Consider the following 14,967-nt stretch of genomic DNA (forward strand, 5'->3'; position numbering starts at 1 on the left):
TGTCCCTGAGTTCGGCCCCATCGCTGCCATCAGGTAGCTTCAGAAACAGCTTGGTCAACCACAGCTGGCTCAGAGAATCCTCTGCTGACCTCTGAGCTCTCCAGACAGGACTTTAAGGCTAGATGTGGCCAAACCTGGGGGACAAGCAGGGAAGTGTCGGAGAAAATGTGTGGGAATGTATTGCTCGACCCAAACCCAGTGGTCAAATAGATCTTTGAAAATGGGAGGGCAGATGTCAGAGTCCAAGAGGACCATGGAGGTGATCTCATGGTTCTGACATCAATACTGTTTGCCCTTCACACGTGATTGGCCTTAGGACGCGTGGCCCTTTGTTGGCAGTTGGTAGCAAGGCTAGGAGAGCCTCCCTGAATCTTCCCCGACGTGACATTGCTCTTCTTTACTTGGCTCCGCTCCGGGAGAGGAGTAAAAGCATTCCTCAGGTTGATGAGGGAAGTTTGCACTGCTGTATTTCATCCAGCTTTGTATGTGGAGGGTTACCCAGAGACTCTTTACTTTAGCTTGAAAGTGACCAAATGGAGAAGAGCAGTTCCACAAGCACCCATTAAAAACGCCTTGTTGAGGTTGACCAGGTTTATTGTTTGTCCCTTTATCTTCTCTTTCTCTGTCTGCATCTAAACACGAACCAGTGAAGGACACACACCTACCTCTTCATCCTCCCTCTGCCTCAGCTAATCATTGAAAGTTAGCTACAGCTGGGTCTGGAGGGTAATCGGCCTGTAATTGCAGCTGTCTGGGAGGGTGTAGCAGGAGGGTCATAAATTCAGAGTTCAAGGCCAGCCTAGTTACCTAAGTGAGACTCAGAATTCAAAAAAAAAACAAAACAAACCCGGGAGGAATGAGAGTACTATTTAATTGTAGACCATTTGCCTAGCCTGTTCAAGGTGCTATGTTCAATCCCCAGTACAGGGGCAGGGCGATTATTTTTAAATAAAACTGCCCTAAGCAATGGCAGTCAGTTTAAACTGGATATTAAGAGGCCCACGGAGATGAGCTAGTGGCTCCCGCATCCTTCACTAATATTCACAAGTGAAAAAGCAGAGGTCAGGGTGGTGAGCCCCATCTCACCCGGGAGAGGAGCCGTGCGAACTTCTGAGAAGTTTATGAGGGATAAGAAAGCTCAATCATATCAATCATACTGCAGGGTGCCGATTGTGACCCAGCTGACCTAAGCCCCTACTGACCCTGCTGGCCCAGTGTGGCCTCTCATGGCACAGCCCTTTAGTGTCTAGTCCACAGTCAAATCTCCCCAGAAATTCTGCTATGATCCTTCAGGTGTTACTCATTGAAACGGTGCAGAAGCCGCCATTGATTGCGCTGGTCAGGACTTTGTTGAGGAGCAGGCATTGAGAAGTGGGGTTTTGGGTTTAGTTTTTTTTTTGCCTAAGGCTAAAGGGAAGATGCAGAGATGAGAACAGTGAGCCATAGCGGCTCCCTCTGACCTCAGTTTTGGCTTTGCTTCAGATCCAGACCAAGACTGTGGCTCAGTGTGTGGAGTTCTACTACACCTACAAGAAACAGGTGAAAATTGGCCGCAACGGGACGCTCACCTTTGGCGATGTGGACACGAGCGATGAGAAGTCGGCCCAGGAGGAAGTTGAAGTGGACATTAAGGTGAGTCCTTTGCGGCCTCTGCCTGCCTCATGCTTGGTAGCACTTGGGGCCAGGACCTAGCCGGAAGCTCGAGGCCAGACTCCTGGCGTTTATAGAGGGTAGACAGAGGAAAAGAGGGTCCCTGACAGTCCCCAGGGGCTGGTAGCCCAGGCCCTGGCCCTTTGCGGTCTCCCTCATCCACGGCTGGGATCGGTAGATGGTGCCAATGCAGAACACTGGAGAGTCAGCAGCTCCAGCTTCACCGCCCTGCCTCCCCGGCTCTCGCCCTTGCTCCGCCATTATGGTTTCTGCTCTGTCCGTGCCTTAGCACGCGCCACTGTTACTATTTCTTTCATGTCCCATACTACTTTTGTTAATTTTTTTTAAGTCAACTCATTTTTTTTTTCTCAAAAGGGAAGCCTTGTATTACAATCATAAATAGGTAACCAGTATTGTTTCCTGTCAATAGGAGTTACTGGGAAAAATCAGTACGTATGAAAGCCACTGTTACTGAATGCCAGCTACATGCTGTAATGGCCTGCTAGGGCTCTGAGACACAGGGCCGATGTCTCTCGTAAACAGATCGCCAGGTCTCGGGAAGCAGAAGGGACACAATAACAGCAACCCCGACCTCGTCCTTGAAAGATGCTGTGATCTCATTCCTTGCCACGTATCCCCTCGATATCGTCTCTAAGTCACAAGTCCATACTTGGCAGCGTGCTCCGTTGAGATCAGGCTGTAGTTTGGTCCCCGTATTGCGAATGGGAAGTAGAGATACAGAAAATGTCATAGATAGTTAAACAGGAGCTCAGAGCTCCTGTCTGGCACACCCTGAGGTCACTCTGCCCAAAGGGTGCCCAGAAGATTCTGGGCATCTATCCAGAAGGCCAGGTGGTTTGTGGGTCTTGGCATGCTCCCTCCCTAGCCCTGGCTCTGTCTCATCCTGAGGGTGCCCAGGGTCAAGACTACCTTGTTTCCAGGCCAACTGGCCATGGGAGGGCTGTGACTTAGGACAGGGCCCAGACAGGGCTGCGGGACCAGCAGGTGCTTCAGAGCCTTGACTGGATTCAGAGTCCACGCTCTGGATTGACTGGGCTCATTTTCGTCTCCTATAGACATCTCAGAAGTTCCCAAGGGTGCCTCCTTCCAGCAGAGAGCCCCCAAGTGAAGAGAGACTGGAGCCCAAGAGGGACGTGAAAGAGCCCAAAGAGGAGGGGGAGGAGGAGGTGCCAGAACCCCAGGAGAAGGGAGAGCAGGAAGAGGGCCGAGAGCGCAGCCGCCGGGCGGCTGCTGTCAAAGCCACACAGACACTACAGGCCAATGAGGCGGTAAGTGACCCTCACCTTCATCTCCCAGCAGGGCCAGGAAGGTGGAGCTAGGGGATGTGGGTGGGGGTACAGAGCAAGACCCTAGTGGTTCTTGTGGTTATAGTTCAGGAAATGGACCAAGTACTTTGTGCTCTTAACTTATTTGGGTCTCAACCGTGTGTGGTATGGGTTATTATGAACCTCATTTTATAGATAAGGAAACTGAGGTTGAAGGTGATGCAGCTAGTCTGCAATATACGTGTATATACATATATATTACACACACACACACACACATTTCTGTGTCTCATAGTCAGAGGGAAAAGCCTTTTGAGAAACCAATAGATGTGTGCACGTGGGGGAAGCACTCAAAAGCTGTAGGTCAGTCACGGCTATCCTGGAGCATGCACTTGACAAGAATGTCTGAGATAGAGCTGGGCCTATGACACCGCCAATAATGGCCCTTTATGTTCTCTGCTGAGTGTTAGATGTCCATTATCTCGCTAATTTCTTACAACAACTGGGCTGAGTGCTGACTTCCACTCAGCAGATGGGGGTTGGGTCCAGAGATACCGTTTCACTTGCCTGAAGGCACACCCCAGGTCTTTGTACTGAGTGGAGGGCTCTGTGCCCTTCCCAGGCTAAGCAAGGCGTCTCCCTGTGGCCCTATCAGGAGGGCTGGAATGTGTTAATGCCCGCAGAGCACCTGTTTGCTAAACACAGCTGCTTGCTCTCCCTCCGCTGGGCTGCTCTTCTGTCGGGGCTGTGCAGTGTCCGTGCTGTCTTTGTGAACACTTTGAGGGGTGACTCAGGCCATGTGGGGTTCCTGGCCTGAGGCCAAAGCAGTAACCTCCTTGGGGCGTGCAGCGTTAGGACCTTCTTTCTCTTCTGGTTTTCCCTACCAGCATTTCCTCAGCAAGTGGCCATCCCATGTGTCCCTATCATTACACTAGGAACTTTCTGGAGACTGGGCTCCCCCCCCCCCCCAGGACCTGTCTCCCTTCCACCTGGCACATCCATGATTGGACGAAACACCAGAAACCACGAGCGCAGAGCCAGAAGTCTTCAGGCCTATAGCTGCCAAGGTGTGGCTGGAATAACTGTGCCAGCCACTTTGTGATAGAACTAGAGCCAGCCCAAGCTGCAGCTTGTAGAAATAAGAGCGGAGGGGGTGCTTCCCGCCACCTGGCTAGCTTTAACCAAAGTAATTACACGGAAACTGTATTCTTTTAAACACTGCCTGGCCCATTAGTTCCAGCCTCTTATTGGCTAGCTCTTACATACTGATCTAACCCATTTCTAATAATCTGTGTAGCCCACGAGGTGGCTTACCAGGGAAGATCTTAACCTGCGGCTGTGTCTGGTGGGAGAATTATGGCGACTGCCTTGAATCTGCTTCTTTCTCTCAGCATTTTGTTTTGTTTACTCCGCCTATCTAAATTCCACCCTATCAGAGGGCCGAGCAGTTTCTTTATTACTTAACCAATGAAACAACAGATAAAAAGATGTCACTCCCACATCAGCAGCTGCCTCCTGGAGGCAGCCAAGGGGGCCCTGTCATGGGAAGGGGGATACTAGGTGACCATTTGGCAGGAATGTATGAGTGTCTAGGACCCCCTGGCCATTGAGGTGCCAGAATTCTGAGTCCACACTCCCCTCTAAAACACACCCTCTTTGTTGACTGCCCACAGGCCAATGATGTCCTCATCCTCCGGAGCCATGAACCCAATGCCCCGGGGCCTGCAGGTGCTCAGCCCTCAGAGAAGCCGAGGGAGGGGCCAGGGAAGTCAAGAAGGGCACTGCCTTTCACAGAGAAGAAGAAGAAACCTGAGGCGTTTAATAAAACCCAAAACCAGGAGAACACTTTTCCTTGTAAAAAATGCGGCAGGTAGGATGTCCCAGCCTTGTCTCCACGGGGACCTGGACACCATGTGAGGTATAGGTGCTGCTGGGATTGGGGCACCGTGGGTCTGGCTTTTGATTGGCTCAGTGGGTTTCCAGGGTAATGACATCATGGGGCAGGCATGGTTTGAAGGGAGGGGAGCAGCACCATTACTAGTGAGAGGGGGGAAGATAGGGGCTAGGTGGGCAGGTTAGAGTTTGAGGGAATATTGAGTGAAGGGTGCCACACCCCACTGTGGTGTGGCTCGCTCTCACCTGAGCCCCTCCTGCCCTCTGCAGGGTGTTTTTCAAGGTGAAGAGCCGCAGCGCTCACATGAAGAGTCACGCAGAGCAGGAGAAGAAGGCCGCGGCTCTGAGGCTGAAGGAGAAGGAGGCTGCAGCTGCCGCTGCTGCGCACCAGCAGACACTGAGGGAAGAGAGCGGCGAGGGAGAGAAGGGCTGAGATTCTGCTGGACCCTCTCACGGCCTCCCCCTGCACCCTGCACCCGGGAACCCCTAGAGGGAGCCAGGAGAGAGGGTCATGTGGACTTTGCTCTGCAAAACAAATCCGATAATGAAAAATAAACAGGCTCTTCTATGTACAGAGGCAGAGGACAGTATTAGGGGCTGCAGGATCCAGTTCTGAGGATCTGGTCTGTCCAGTGTTCTGCTTCCCTGGAGCCTTGAGAGGTCAGGCCCCTGGGAGGGGGGAAGGGTTCCGCAGCTGCCTCTCAGATCTGCCAGTCTCTTAGCATCTCTGCCTTTGTCATCCCAGGGCCCTAGCAAGCCGATGGCAAGCCAAGCACAAGCTCCCCGCAGGGCAGGTTATTCCTCTTGGACCTGGAAGGCTGTGCAAACCTTGCTCGAAGCCCCAAACAAAGGGACTCCTTAGAGAATGGTGGCCTTATCACAACTGCGTCCAGGCCAGAGCTGCTCCAGTGACCTGGCTTCAGGTCACCACCTCCCTAGGAGGATCTCGGAGGGCAGTTTCAACCTCTTTGCTGCTTGTTAACAGCCCGTCTGGGGCTGGGAAAGTTTTCTCGCACGGTGTTCGTGTCCCGCTGTCATCCTGCTACAGGGAAGGCCAGAGGAAGCAGAGTCAGGCTCGAGGGGTCTTGTGACAAGTCTGGTGACTCTTCCTGCTGCCTACCGTTTTATACTTTTGGGTCCTGGGGGCTGCTGAGGGAGCCTCAAGCAGGTCCTGGGCAGGCCTGGCCTGCTCCTGGGTGCCAGCTCCCTTCTTGCTTGTCCCTGCTCTCAGTAGCTGCCACCTGACCCCACTGCACCCCACTCAGTGTTGATATTCATAGCCCCCCCCCATCCTGCATGCTGGAGATTTCTGGATCCTTCCCTGGGAGGGGATGTCTCCTAAGTAGGTAAGACAGGAGCCTTCATTCCTTGACCTGTGTCATTTGGGAACTATTTATTTATTCTTAATATTTAATTTTTAACATCCTCAGGGACCAGGGGCCTCTTGCTTTCCAGAGGTTCAAGTGCATTTATCCCAAAATAAGGCATCCCCACCCCCACCCCCAGTTCCAAGGCTCTTGGTCCCTTAGCTTGTTGCTCTTGCCAGTAGGAATGGTAGTGGTACAGAATGGGCTGGGAAGGTGGGGCGTGTCATCAGAGTCACAGGAAGGGAGCAGATCTCTGGCTTGCCCTTTCCATACTTTCAAAATGCCTGAGGGAGCTGGCAGGAGGCCAGAATTCTAGTTTTGTTTATCAGCCTGGATTCTGGCTTGAAGAAACCATGTTTGGCATGAAATTACTGAAGGGCTGGAATGTTCTGGAGGCCCCTTCGCTTGCCAGTTCCATAGGGGCCCTAAGTTATTTTTCTGATCATTACTCGACTTTGGTTGTGCAGAAGGAAGTCTAAGTGAACGTGAGTCTGAGGAAAGAGCTGAGAAGGGGTCCTCCACAGTTCTGCAGAAAGTAGCCTCAGCCCTGCTGGAAATCGAAAATAGACGTGTTTTTAAGCTATGCACTATTGGGTGGGTTTTTTTTTTGGCCTTTTTTATATTCATTTATACATTAGTATGGTTCTATGAGAGCTGCCTATGGAAGTAACACAAATGTCCCCCTAGATACCTGGATGGTTACCTAAACCTCCAGCTTCCCTGTTAGCATCTTTCTTTCATAGGTTCCTACAGTCTCACAAGTCTTGAGATTATGAAAACCTGGTACCCTCTAGAAGCAAGAGGGCAACACATTTAGGCTTTCCTCTAAATCACTTGTATAACGAGTGCCTTCACAGCTTAGCCCCAAAGTGCTACTTATGGTTCCCAAGGTTTTTTTCTATTTAAACCATATTTGGCTCAGGCCCCTTGGACATGTGATATCAGACATCTTCAGCCACATGAGACCAACCAGTCCTGGAAAATCTTAATAAAAAGTGATTCTACTTTGCTAAGTTCACAGAGACCAGACCAGATGAATATAGCCAGGAAAAAAAAAATCAAGATGCTACCTTTTGGTGGCGATCTCGTGAGACACTTTAAGGAGAGCCCATGCTCCAGGATGCAGTGTGCAACCTGCACTGTTTCGAGGGCAGATGCACTGTGGCAAGAAGCCACAGAGGCTGGCGCAGGCCCATCCTTACTGGTGCTTTTTCAGATGAACACACTGGGCTTGGTTTTTGTTGTTCTTCCTTCCTATTCGGAGCTTTTTGCTTTAAGAATAAGTAACGACTTCAGCTTGCCATTAGCCTGCCTAGACCATCTCACCTTACCTGTCTCTCAGCTCCACCTGCATTCAGCGAAGGGCATGAAACTGACATAGTGCCTGCGATCTGGACCGTTTCTGGGGTCTCTCGCCCATCCGAGGGGACAGTGCCGTTAACTACTGTCCTCCACGCCTTCAGCCCCCGCCCCCAGCTAAGGTACCTACCCTCTTGCCCCCACCTCCGACCCTGGTCCTGTGCTGCTCGTGTCTAAAGGGATTGCCTTTATTTAACTGCCTCAGTGACCTGACCTCTTTCTTCTCACGTGCCAGTTGTTAAAGATGAAGGAGGAATACAACACGTTCAAGCCTCAGCTGTTTAAATGTTTTTATTGGGCCTCTCTTTTCTGGTTTATTTATTACTAGCCTGGCAAAGCCTAACTCCTTAGGTTTTTATGGGAAGTATGCATATTTTTATAAAACAGTTGTGTCTAACCCACATTTGGCTGTGTTTTGTTGCCTCAAAAAAAAAATTGCAGCTGTTGGAACTTTTCCTCATTTGTCTCTTAAGTCAAAGGCCTTGTTGGAGAGGACAGAGCCCAGGACAGCCTTGATAGACTGTAATTACTGTACAAATATTTTAATAGCATATAATAAGTATATTCCTTTTATTTTGAAACAAAATGATCAGACACTGCCTTTCGTGTGTTTGTTGCCTGTGGCACTCTTTTTAAAAAAGACTGTTACATATTAAATAGTGTACATATATATAAATATTACCTCTTTTGCTGTACAGTTGTGATAGACCAGACTGAAAATTTTATTTTTTGTGTGCTTTTTATAAAAAAATTAATACACTAAAGAGAATCTTGCTGATGTGATTGTAATGTACCTATGTAACTTATTTACTTTTGAATGTTCTGTATCTTAAGACCTTTTATTAAATAAGGTTTTAAAAAATTCATTGTTGAATGCTATATTCTTATGGGGTGTTTTTACCAGTTGGGATTGACAAGGGAATTTACCCCACTGTTTCTGGGGCTTAAGCAATTTTATTTTGTTATCATATATACTCAATAAGGCCGGGGAAAGAAAATGTTTGCAGTTTGCCTGGCTACAAAGAAGTAGTAACAGGGTTTTTTTTATATATATATATATATATACAAAATTTAGACAAGAATGCATAGTCAGTCTCTCACAGGAGCCTATAGATGGCATTCTCCCTCCTGCTTTCATGGGGAAGAGCAGAGCCTCGGCAGAGTGTGATCGGATGGTACACAGAAGTCAGAGCGCCGGATGTGTCCATAGGCACAGACGGGATGAGCATCTTGAAACAAGTCCGTCATGGTGGATGCATATCAGTAACGCCAACTTAAATTCACAGCAAGATTAGATTTAAACACAACAACAACAAAAATATGCTTACCCTGTCTCGAAAAACAAAACAAAAAGATGCTTAACAATATTTATTGTTAAGAAAGAATCTAGGAAATACAGGGGGCGGGGGAAGAAATGCGCCATCACAGAATAGAAGCCTCAAACCCCTAGGTACCATAGCAACCGCCAGATCCTCTGGAGCCCGCGCATCTCGCGTCGTCATGGACACGGTTGCCATGGCGACACTGGCGCGCGGGCCGGTACCGCCCTGCACTGCAGCTGCGCGGCGGCCCTTGCGGGAGCGCGCTGCTGTAGAAGCTGAGCAGAGCTGTGTCCAGCGGCCTCCCGGCTTCCGCGCCTCCTGCGGCCTAGGTCCCAGATACCTCCCAGCCGCTGCAGCCTCCGGACCTGAGTACCGCCTCTCCCCGCGTCTTCCAAGTCACCGCCTCGGGCGACCCTATGCCCGTGCCTACCACCGGCCGGCCCGGGAGCGGCGGGAGGAGCTGCCACGCCCCGCGACCGCACCCAGCCGTCTACCGCTCGGAGCCCACCGCCTTCCTCCTTCCACCAGCCTTGTTTCTCTCCTCCACGCGGTGACGCCACGCACAGCTGCAGCCAGCCCACGCCTGCTCGGACCAGAGAGGGCGACATTCGCGTGACAGGCGGAGCGACCCCCGAAGCTGGCAGCGCTCATTTTGGGGTCCAGAAGGGACAAGACGGGACTCTAGTGTCATTTGGTAATCGTGGTTGCTTGAAGCTTGTCGCCTCCAGGCCTACCCGGGGGAGGGAGGCATGTTATGTTGTATTGTTCTAGGTCCTATAGCACCGTGAGCCGGTCCAAGCGGTGTTTGTAGAACTGGCACCTTTAGTAGAAATGGCTATGGCACTATTGGAAGACTGGTGCAGGGGAATGGACGTGAACGCACAGCGAGCTCTGCTGGTCTGGGGGATCCCTGTGAACTGCGATGAGGCTGAAATCGAAGAGACCCTCCACGCTGCGATGCCCCAGGTGCCCTATCGAGTACTGGGGAGAATGTTCTGGAGGGAAGAAAATGCGAAAGCAGCCTTGTTAGAGCTCACCGGAGCAGTGGATTACTCCCTGATCCCTAGAGAGCTGCCAGGGAAAGGGGGGCTCTGGAAAGTGCTCTTTAAGCCCCCCACTTCCGATGCTGAGTTTTTGGAAAGGTTGCGCCTCTTCCTAGCTAGGGAAGGGTGGGCTGTGCAAGATGTTGCTCGTGTGCTTGGGTTTCAGAACCCTGCTCCCGCTCCAGGCCCAGAAATGCCAGCAGAGATGCTCAACTATATTTTGGATAATGTTATTCAACCTCTTGTTGAGTCCGTATGGTATAAGAAGCTGACGCTGTTCTCTGGGAGGGACATTCCCGGGCCTGGCGAGGAGACCTTTGATGCCTGGCTGGAGCACTCTAAGGAGGTCATAGAAGAATGGCAGGTGTCTGATATGGAAAAGAGACGGCGGTTGATGGAGAGTTTGAGAGGCCCAGCTGCTGATGTCATTCGCATCCTCAAGACCAACAACCCTGCCATAACCACCGCAGAATGCCTGAAGGCTCTGGAGCAGGTATTTGGGAGCGTGGAGACCTCTAGAGATACACAGGTCAGATTTCTGAACACTTACCAGAACCCAGGAGAAAAGTTGTCGTCTTACGTCCTTCGCCTGGAGCCTCTGCTGCAGAAGGTAGTGGAAAAGGGGGCCATTGATAAAGATAACGTGAACCAGGCTCGCCTGGAGCAGGTCATCGCTGGGGCCAACCACAGTGGGGCTATCCGAAGGCAGTTGTGGCTGACCAGGGCTGGCAACCGACCGGCACCCAACCTCTACCAGTTGCTGGTGCAGATTCGAGAGGAGGAAGCCAAAGAGGAGGAGGAGGAGGCTGAGGCAGCCCTCTTGCAGCTAGGCCTGGAGGGGCATTTCTGAGTCTCTGGATTGGCCTGGCTGCTTTTGTTATCCCTGTGCGGTTTTACAAGCTTGCCTCCCATAGTATAGACCTAAGCCCCTGTTTTTGTTTTGTTTTCTGAGGGATGGGCCAGAGGAGTTGGACCTGCTTATTCGCCTCACAGCCACAGAACTGTGTGATTGGCAGGAGCTGTAACTAATGCTAGAGGTGGGTCAGATGCTTGACAGGAGCCCTCCTGGTGACAGCTTTGACAGCGGTGAAAAAATTAAAGCTGCGACACTTCCTGTCAAGATGCTTGGGAAATTGCAAGTTCAGACGCTTAGGCAAGTTCAGAGGCTTAGTGCAAGCCTGCCTCACAGGCTGTAGGGCACAAACTGTTCTATTTGTTACTAATATTGTGGATAGTTTTACTGTACATTGTTCCTAATTTATATAGCTGGAAGGAATGTGAGCCTACTGGATGATGCTACTCATCTTGAAAATTCACATTTCTAATTTCTCTCGGCTCAGCATCAGAATCAGTTTTCCTGCTCAGTGTTCTAGGACTGAAAATGGCGTGTTGGAAAAATGCGCTTTTATGGAGCCGCACAGTCAACTTTTCATGGTGTAAAATAGCGACAGAGGTCATAGGGGGAAGCTCCATAAACAAGCTACGTTCCCCCCACTTGAAATAGTTGTCATTTAGTTATTGGTCATGTTGATGCTAAGTGTTCTAAATTTGGAGTTTAAATAGATGTATACAAATAAAAATTTGAAAATTCTCATCTTGTTTTTCCTGACATATATAAAATTATTCAGTGTAATTCAGCTCTGTACATTTTTCTATTACAAAGATTTTTGCTCATGTCAAAAAAAAATTTAACCCCCTTGCTATGAGCTTAAATCGTAACATTGTCTACACATTCTTGTGTTGCTGGTTCCTTGGTTGTTTTCTTTATCACAGTCCCACTATGTAGCTGGAACTGGCTTGGAATTCACTCTGTAGCCCAGGCTGGCCTCAAACTTGTAACAGCCTCCTGTCCATACCCCCCCTCCCCCCGCAGTGCCATGGTCACAGGTATGAGGACTACACCCAACTATTTCCTTTAGATAGAGGCTCACTTTGCAGCACAGGCTAGTCTTGAACTTGTGGTCCCCCTGCCTCCTCCTCCCGGGGCCATCACATCCAGCCTTTGCAGTACCTGTTAGGGGGCTCAGTTTCACATGACTTCCTCAAGGCATGTGATGATGGTTGAAGAGGTAAAAATATATTTCTATGAAACTGACAGAATTTGAAATGGGGCTTAGGTTTCTAGCAGCCTTTTACACATTGTGACTTAACGTTAAGGCTTTGTTTCAATAAAGAAATATGGCAAAGTCACGCATGTGCAACATGAGGGTTTGCTTCACTGCGGTCATTGTATGCCAGGATGAGTAAAGGGAACGACCGGCTTAAAACCATCTTTACTTGACTCTAGAGACCCTGAGCGGCATAAATCTGGAAGTACGGCCACACTTTCTCTTAGGGTTTAGGAGTGGAGCTGGTGTAACACTGTAAACCACATGACTGTCCCTGAGGCTCTGCTGGGATAACTCAAGCAGAGAATGGGGATTTAAAAAAATATAGTGTGTGTATGTATGTGGCTGTGCATGCCATGGTATGCATGTGGAGGTCCATTATCCCCTACCATGTGGGTCCTCAACAGAAGATTCTATTAAACTTTATACGTGCACACACGTTGCTACCGCGTGCTAACCCACCACACTCCCAACTCCTATACTTAGATATACATTCTTAAAAACAAACATGGATTCTGCATACCTCGTGTTGTCAGCGTCCTTGGGCTCACATAGGGACAGAGTACACATTTTGTGGGTGGGCACTTACATGTGGAGGACGTAGGACAACATGCAGGAGTCAGTTCCCTCCACCATGTAGATCTGAGGGATTAAACTCAGGTTGGCAGTCTTGGTGGTAAAGGCTGTGCCCTCTCACAGCCCACCTCATCCTGCCAACGGAACCTCAATCAATGGTCGCTACATCGTTTTGTTCAGCAGCAAGGACTGAATCTAAGATCTGGTGTGCTGGTCAAGCACTCTACGCTGCACCACAGCCTCATCCATTTATTATAAAAATAGTTTTACATTGAATAGAGGAAGCAAGCTGTCCTACAACTTGCTCTATAGCTAAGGCTGACTTTGAACTTAGAATCTCCTGCCTCGTCCTTTTCAGTGCTGGGATCATAGGCTTGTTCCACCATGCTTAGCCTATACTTTCTTTTTATAGTTGAAGAACTGATTATATCCTATGAGGAAAGGTAGTTTTACTATGTGACCATATATAACATCTGTGCATGCCCACATGAGCATACATCCACGGTTAATACAACACATAAAGCAATGTCAGGATCCCAGATGCTCATCTCACACCCCCCTCCCCAGTCTTTCTAAGCTGAGCTTTGTCTGGAGCATAGGCTATCCTTGAATTCCTGCCTCAGTCACCACACCATTGAGCTAGGAAAAATCAGTGAATTCAAAGTAACCATGACCTGATTTGAGGTTTTCTCATTATAAGTTCAGGAATTTTTAAATTCTGCTTTTTTTCAGAAAGGTATATTCAAAGAGCTGTGGGATAGTAGACACTGCATGGAAGTTCTATTCTGTTATGTTTTGGCGGATGGCACAGATTATATTCCGGCGAAGTGTATGATACCATCGATACTGCTGGCTTTCCCCGATTCTCAGGGGCCTCTCGGCTCTCCTTCTCTAGGGATGGCCAAGTGTAGGAGGGACTTGCCGTTCCTGGAAGTGGACATGTATTGGTGGAGAGTCAAAGTCGGGAAAGGATGTGTTTACTGGTAGGAAGTAAGAAAGCAAATTAGCTCAGCCGGGTGTTGCACACCTTTAATCCTGACACTTGGTAGGTAGGCAGACCTGAGTTTGAGATCAGCCTGGTCTATATAATGAGTATACATATTCTAAGACACAGGACTACTGCACACAGATCTTGTTTCAAAAAACAAATAAAAGCGAGTTAAATGTCTCCTCACCCCACCCCATTGCTTTCTCTCTCTCCTCCCTGACCCTGTCACATGTTAATCAGATATCATGGGAGTCACTCTGTTAACTCAAACACAATAACCAAAGGACTTTTTTTTATAAAATAACATGATTTATTACTATTTTAAAACAAGTTTCACAAAATAACATTCAGAAACTCAATATTACTAAATAATTTAACACACAAAGTTTAGTCATAAAGTCATGCTACAAAAGTCCTGTGTAGAAAAGACTATTACCAAAGCAGTACAGATATTCAAATCGTCTTCAAAATGAACATGGTTCTAGAATGATGCTCCTGGCCATTACGGGCACCTGGGAGAAGCAGCTGGACTGTGTGTTGTCTCCTGCTCTCCGCTCACAGGCCTTTGACAGGAGTGGTCCCACTGGGTGGCAGCATCGCAGTGCTCTCCTCCCACAGGGTCTCCCAGTGACCCAGAAGCTAAACTCCTACCCATGTAATGTAGTCAACACCAACATGAATTTTTAAAATCTAGATAGGGGCTGGGCATGGTGGCACAAGCCTTTAACTCCAGCACTGACAGAGGCAGGCAGATATGAGTTCAAGGGCAGCCTGGTCCTCAGAGTGAGTTCCAGGGCAACCAGGGAAACTCTGCCTCGAAAAACCAAAAGAAAAAAGAAACATAGATATGGAAAGGAAATACCCACAGTTTCTATTCTGAATAGGAATGCTATTTTGCACCTCCCAGAGGGATGACCTTGGACCTGAAGACAGACAGCAATATCATCGGAGTGGCAAGGGCTGGAGTCTCTGAGTCTGGCCCGCCTGTGTGCAGCAGGCTCGCACCCACCTCCCCTCTGGAAGTAGTTTCACCATCAGCCACACTCACAATTTTAAAGTGCAAATCTACTAGAAAAATAGTTTATTTTCTCTACCTCCTTGCTAAATTTGTTAGATCATAATTTGGTTGTCTTTCTAATCTGCCCAATATGGGAAATTAATGAGGATATGATTACAATTTCTCCACATGTCAAGTGAACCAACTTATATCAGGCTAGAAGTCTAGTTTTTCCTTTTCGGTTTCCTTTCTTACTACACATGATGAATAAAGGCAGGGATAGATACATAAACACGGAATTCTAAAAGTTTAGCGTTTCTCAATGTAACCTTAGGTTTTAAAATTTCCCCTTTTCTACTTTCATGGGATGGGTGAGTA

At 48.9% G+C, this 14,967-nt stretch overlaps 2 protein-coding genes across 6 annotated transcripts in view; both read left to right on the forward strand.

The window, feature by feature from the left end:
• The window catches only part of Mideas (mitotic deacetylase associated SANT domain protein), a 66,951-nt gene extending 59,489 nt beyond the window's left edge, over positions 1 to 7,462 (forward strand). For 4 of the 5 annotated variants that reach the window (XM_075948573.1, XM_075948570.1, XM_075948575.1 and 1 more), the window contains exons 10-13: positions 1,483 to 1,632; positions 2,727 to 2,939; positions 4,610 to 4,806; positions 5,100 to 7,462. In XM_075948573.1, the coding sequence (XP_075804688.1) occupies positions 1,483 to 1,632; positions 2,727 to 2,939; positions 4,610 to 4,806; positions 5,100 to 5,262 (723 nt within the window). In that variant the 3' untranslated portion in view covers positions 5,263 to 7,462. The remainder of the gene's footprint in view (positions 1 to 1,482; positions 1,633 to 2,726; positions 2,940 to 4,609; positions 4,807 to 5,099) is intronic. The other variant, XM_075948576.1, reaches the window with a different exon arrangement.
• Positions 7,463 to 9,708: 2,246 nt separating this feature from the next.
• Positions 9,709 to 10,770, forward strand: Pnma1 (PNMA family member 1). Its single transcript, XM_075947544.1, has one exon. The coding sequence runs from the start codon at positions 9,709 to 9,711 to the stop codon at positions 10,768 to 10,770; it is 1,062 nt and encodes a 353-aa protein (XP_075803659.1).
• Positions 10,771 to 14,967: the final 4,197 nt, after the last annotated feature.

The sequence above is a fragment of the Microtus pennsylvanicus genome, chromosome 14 (genome assembly GCF_037038515.1).
Source record: "Microtus pennsylvanicus isolate mMicPen1 chromosome 14, mMicPen1.hap1, whole genome shotgun sequence".
NCBI classification, from domain to species: domain Eukaryota; kingdom Metazoa; phylum Chordata; class Mammalia; order Rodentia; family Cricetidae; genus Microtus; species Microtus pennsylvanicus.

Excerpts from the sequence above, each read along its gene's own strand:
- Pnma1 (XM_075947544.1), top strand. The coding sequence starts at position 9,709 with ATGGCTATGGCACTATTGGAAGACTGGTGCAGGGGAATGGACGTGAAC.